The 4,517-nt window shown below is 63.8% G+C and overlaps 1 protein-coding gene across 1 annotated transcript; it reads left to right on the top strand.

The window, feature by feature from the left end:
• On the top strand, positions 1-1,928 carry FEZF2 (FEZ family zinc finger 2; the record flags this gene model as incomplete). The annotated part of the gene is made up of 4 exons (XM_082288912.1): positions 1-786; positions 879-1,013; positions 1,105-1,237; positions 1,672-1,928. 4 exons carry the CDS (start codon positions 1-3, stop codon positions 1,926-1,928), a joined length of 1,311 nt encoding a protein of 436 aa, XP_082145038.1.
• Between the last annotated feature and the right edge of the window lie 2,589 nt (positions 1,929-4,517).

Here is a 4,517-nt window from a genome sequence, read left to right as displayed (position 1 = left end):
ATGGCGAGCCCGGGGTCGCTGGAGACGGTCATGCCTTCTTCCTGCCCCCGGCACGACGGCAGGGCCGCCACCGCTAACCCCTCAAAGACCCTGGCCTTCTCCATCGAGCGGATCATGGCAAAGACGTCGGAGCCCAAGCCGGCCTTCGAGGAGCGGCACGGCGGGCCGGGGCTGGAGCCAGGCAAGAAGCCGCTGAGCCTGTGCTCGCCTCTGCCCTGCGTGATCCCTATCCCGCCGCTGGGCTACGAACTGCCCTCCAAGACTCTCAGCTACTCGGAGCTGTGGAAGAACAGCCTGCGGGGCGGTGCGGGGCTCTGCAAAGCCAACTGCGGCGTCTGCTGCAAGGCAGAGCTCGCCCTGGGCCAGCCCAGCGGCCGGCTCATCAAGCCGCAGGTCATCCACCAGGCAGGGGCCGTTCCGGCAGCCCCCCGCTCCCTCTACTACTTCAACTACCTGGACGCCGCGTACCACCCGGCCGACCTCCTGCACGGACAGCTCTTCCCGGCCGGCCTGCTGGGCGCCCCGCCGCCGGGGGGGCTCTCGGCCCACCAGAAGCTTTTCCTGCTGGAGAATGCCAAGCTGGCAGGGCTGGCGGCCGAGAAGCTGCCGCCGCCGACTCCCTTCGCCCACAAGGAGCGGCTGCCGGGACACCTGGACCAGGTGATGAAGGAGGTGGCGGCGGTGGAGCGCGGCGGCCACCCCAAGGGCCACGCCAAGATGGGGGGCGGCGGCGGCGGGGCGGCGGAGGGCAAGCCCAAAAACTTTACCTGCGAGGTCTGCGGCAAGGTAAGCGGGGCGCCGGCATCGGGTGGGGGGGGGCCGGGGGCGGCGACGGCGGGGCCGTGCCTGACCTCGCCTTCCCGGGCGCTTTCCCGCAGGTGTTCAACGCGCACTACAACCTCACCCGCCACATGCCGGTGCACACGGGGGCCCGGCCTTTCGTCTGCAAGGTCTGCGGGAAAGGCTTTCGCCAGGCCAGCACCCTGTGCCGGCACAAAATCATCCACACCCAGGTAGGTGGGGGGCAGCCGGGGTGTGGGAGGCGGCGGCCGCCCCTGCTCTCCGCGCAGCCCCCACTGACGGGCCTCTCGCACCCCGGTGCAGGAGAAACCCCACAAGTGCAACCAGTGCGGAAAGGCGTTCAACAGGAGCTCCACGCTGAACACTCACATCCGCATCCACGCCGGCTACAAGCCCTTCGTCTGCGAGTTCTGCGGCAAGGGCTTCCACCAGAAAGGTGAGCTGAGCCGGGACGCGCCGGGGCCCTCGCCCATCATTAGCGGGGATTAAACGCGGCGAACCCTGCCCGACTGGGGGAAGCGAGGGGCGCAGGCAGAGCCGCCGCCACTCCCAATTACTTTCTCTCTAAGCCGGGCCGCACCGCCGGGCACTGCTGACGGTTCCCCCTAAATGCTTTTAAAATGAAAGGTACCGGGCCTTGGTCCTAATCCAGAGCCCTCTGTTTGCCGCGGGTCACCGGGTTGACCCTGCCTCTCATTTCTGCCATGCCAGTTGCGCGCTGCTCCGCGCTGATGCGGACCGAGTTTGACAAGTGGGACGGGGGTGCGGGGGGGAGACACTTCCTAATTCCCCCCCCCCCCCTTACCTGTGCACCGTGCGGCCCGGGCACCCTCGGGTAATCCCCTTTTCCATCTTTTTCCTCCGTCGCAGGCAACTACAAGAACCACAAGCTGACCCACAGCGGAGAGAAGCAGTACAAGTGCACCATTTGCAACAAAGCCTTCCACCAGATTTATAACTTGACTTTCCACATGCACACCCACAATGACAAGAAGCCCTTTACGTGTGTCACTTGCGGGAAAGGATTTTGCAGAAACTTTGATTTAAAGAAGCACGTCCGAAAGTTGCACGACAGCGTCTCCAGCGCTCCTCCGCCGCGGGACCCTGGGCGCAGCGGGCAGAGCTAAGGGCCCGGCGCGCCGCCGCACTCAGACCCGCTCCACCAGGCCAGCACTATTTATCCAAAACAGCCTTCGCTTCTCTGTCTTTTCCCCAGCGAGCTCAGCCGCCGGTAGCAAGCGACCCCGAGCCGCAGTTGTATATAAGAGGAATCTTATTTAATGGCGCGTTGCGCCGCCGGAGCGGGCCAGGACGGGCCGGGCTGGCCGCCCCCCGCCCGGCGCCCGGACAGCGCTCTTTATACGTGTCTGTAAATCTTCATTTTAAATGTACGCTCGAATAAGTGAGGAATATATCTATATCTATCATGGGACAATAAACCGGCCCTTCGCAGGTGTCTCATTTCCCACCTGAGCCCCGGCCCGAGTGGGGACCGGGCTGCACGGCGCTATCTCCCCTGTGAACGCGGCTTGCAGGAGCTGCGGGAGCCGGGCCCTGCCGCTTCAGGGTCCGCCGAGCGCCGCGAGCATCAGAGGAGCAAAACGAGGGCGGGAGGGAGCCGGGCAGCTTCGGAGGCCTGCTGTCGCCCCCCGGAACGGGGGCAGAGCCCTTGCAGGACCCCCGGCGGGGCTGCGCGGCCCCGACCGGCAGCGTGAAGGGTGGCTCGGAGTTTCCCAGCGCCGCTTTTCGGGGTCGGTTTATTACGGCGTTTAAACCACTCCTGAATGACTATCTTTCCTTGCATGCAGATAAAATGATCTCACGCTTGCTTTCCAAGTAATGACCCAAATTAAGAGAGAAAACACAGACCCTTCAAACCACATTACATTAATCTAATCACTCCCAGCAGGCCTCATAAACTCTTTTTGATCAGAATATGGATAATCAACCACTTGGATTACACTAAATATTCCCTTCTCATCTTCCCCCCCCCCCCTCCCACTTTTAATACGCAAGTGTCTATTCCGGCCACGTCGTTAGGAACAATATTATTCTAACAGAGAAAGGAGATTGAGGCGGCCGGGCCGTGTGCGTGCTGCTCGGGCCGGGCTTGCCAATGAAGAGGGGAACGAGAGAGGCACCGAAATGCCTGGGGACGGCGTAATGGGGAGCTCACCTTTCTCCTCTTAACTGAGTGGTTAAATAGGGGGAGGCGAGGACGAGCACAGCTCGCCGCTGAGCGCAGGAACGGGAGTCGACCCCTCGCTCCGGGTTTCTGGATTCATTATTAGGCTGCGATGTTCCGCGCTCTCCAAGGAGCGGGCTGGGGGCTGGGGCCGGGGCTGCGGGCCCCGCGCTCCCGCTGTAGGGACGGGGCGATTTTAGAGTTTTCCGGGTTTGCATTTTCCAGTGTCTGAAATAGCATTTTGACGGTTTGAGGAGCGGAAAAGAATGTCCAGTGATCCTGGCAGCGGGGAAAGATCATGACCGAATTTGTTAAAAAAAATTCAGAGAATTTTAGATTAAAAGGAAATTTAAAAAGGAAAAAAATGCAAACCCCGTCACCGATAAGTCACCGCTCCGGAAACTCTGTCGGGGGGGGACGGTCCCGCAAGTGAAGGGACTGCGACTCAACCCCCGACAGGCAGGAGCCGAGTCTGGCTCTCCCGCCGCCGCGACAGACGGGGCGGGACAACCCACGGGCCGGGGACAGCGGGAGGGACCCCTCTCTCCGGGAGGACACTGTGCCGGGGGAGGCCGTGGCAGGACAAGGTCCCGGAGGACGGGAGCGGGGCGTGCGCATCCCGAGTGGTGCCCATGGAACCGGTCCCGCTGCCAGGTCCGGGGGAAGCGCCGCCTTCTCTGCACCTCGGGCGCCGGGAAGAAGTCTGGGCTGCCAGCCGGGAGCCGAAAGCGGGAGCCAGGCGCGGCTGCGGGCCCTACAGACAGCGCGCAGGCTGCTTCCTCAGCTCTCCTGATGGGCGAGAGCAGTGCGAAACCCACTCCCAGGAAGGGAATTAAGGAAGCGCGTCTTATCGCATTTTTATAAAAAGCGGCGTTGTTTACAGAGCCGTTTGGGGGGGGAGGGCATCCCCGTCACGGCTAAGGGCATCTTCGGGGCACCCTGAAGTGCCGTGTCGGCCGCCGCTGGTGGGCTTGGTCACCTGGCCCCTCCACCGGGCGGTGGGCAGCCCTCCCCGGACCGGCCGTCGCTCCGGCTTCCCCCCGATCTCGGACGCACTGGGAAGGGGCCGCGGCAGCGCTCTCGCCACCGGCCGGCCCTGGACCCCCCCCCCCCCTCTCGCATCTCGGCACACACAAGCCGCAGATCGCGGGGGAGGGGCGGCTCTGCCAGACACACACACGCCAGAGACTCCAATTATCTTCTCCCTCACAAGATGTTTCTGCTGTCCACGACTGCTCACACTTCGGCACTCTTGCCAGCAAGCCTCAATAGCACAAAACCCGCACAAAAACCCCTCGCCCGGCGCCGCAGCCGCGCACACAACAGATTGAGCGGTGCCGGTGCCTCAGGGGGAGGGTTAGAGGTGCCTCCGCGCAGAGAGCGACGTGCCAGCGCCGCCGTGCTTCCCCCCTCGGCCCGCCCGGCCCGGCCCGGCACTTCCCCGAGACCGGGCGGCTCCCAGGTGTGTCCCGACACCGCGCCGGGCACCGGGAAGAGACCAACCTACAAGCAGCTGCGTTGCCCTTTTCCC

This window comes from Coloeus monedula (assembly GCF_965178545.1).
Source record: "Coloeus monedula genome assembly, chromosome: 11".
Lineage (NCBI taxonomy): Eukaryota > Metazoa > Chordata > Aves > Passeriformes > Corvidae > Coloeus > Coloeus monedula.
Note: the sequence above shows the minus strand (reverse complement) of the source record. Positions and strands in the feature narration are given on the sequence as shown.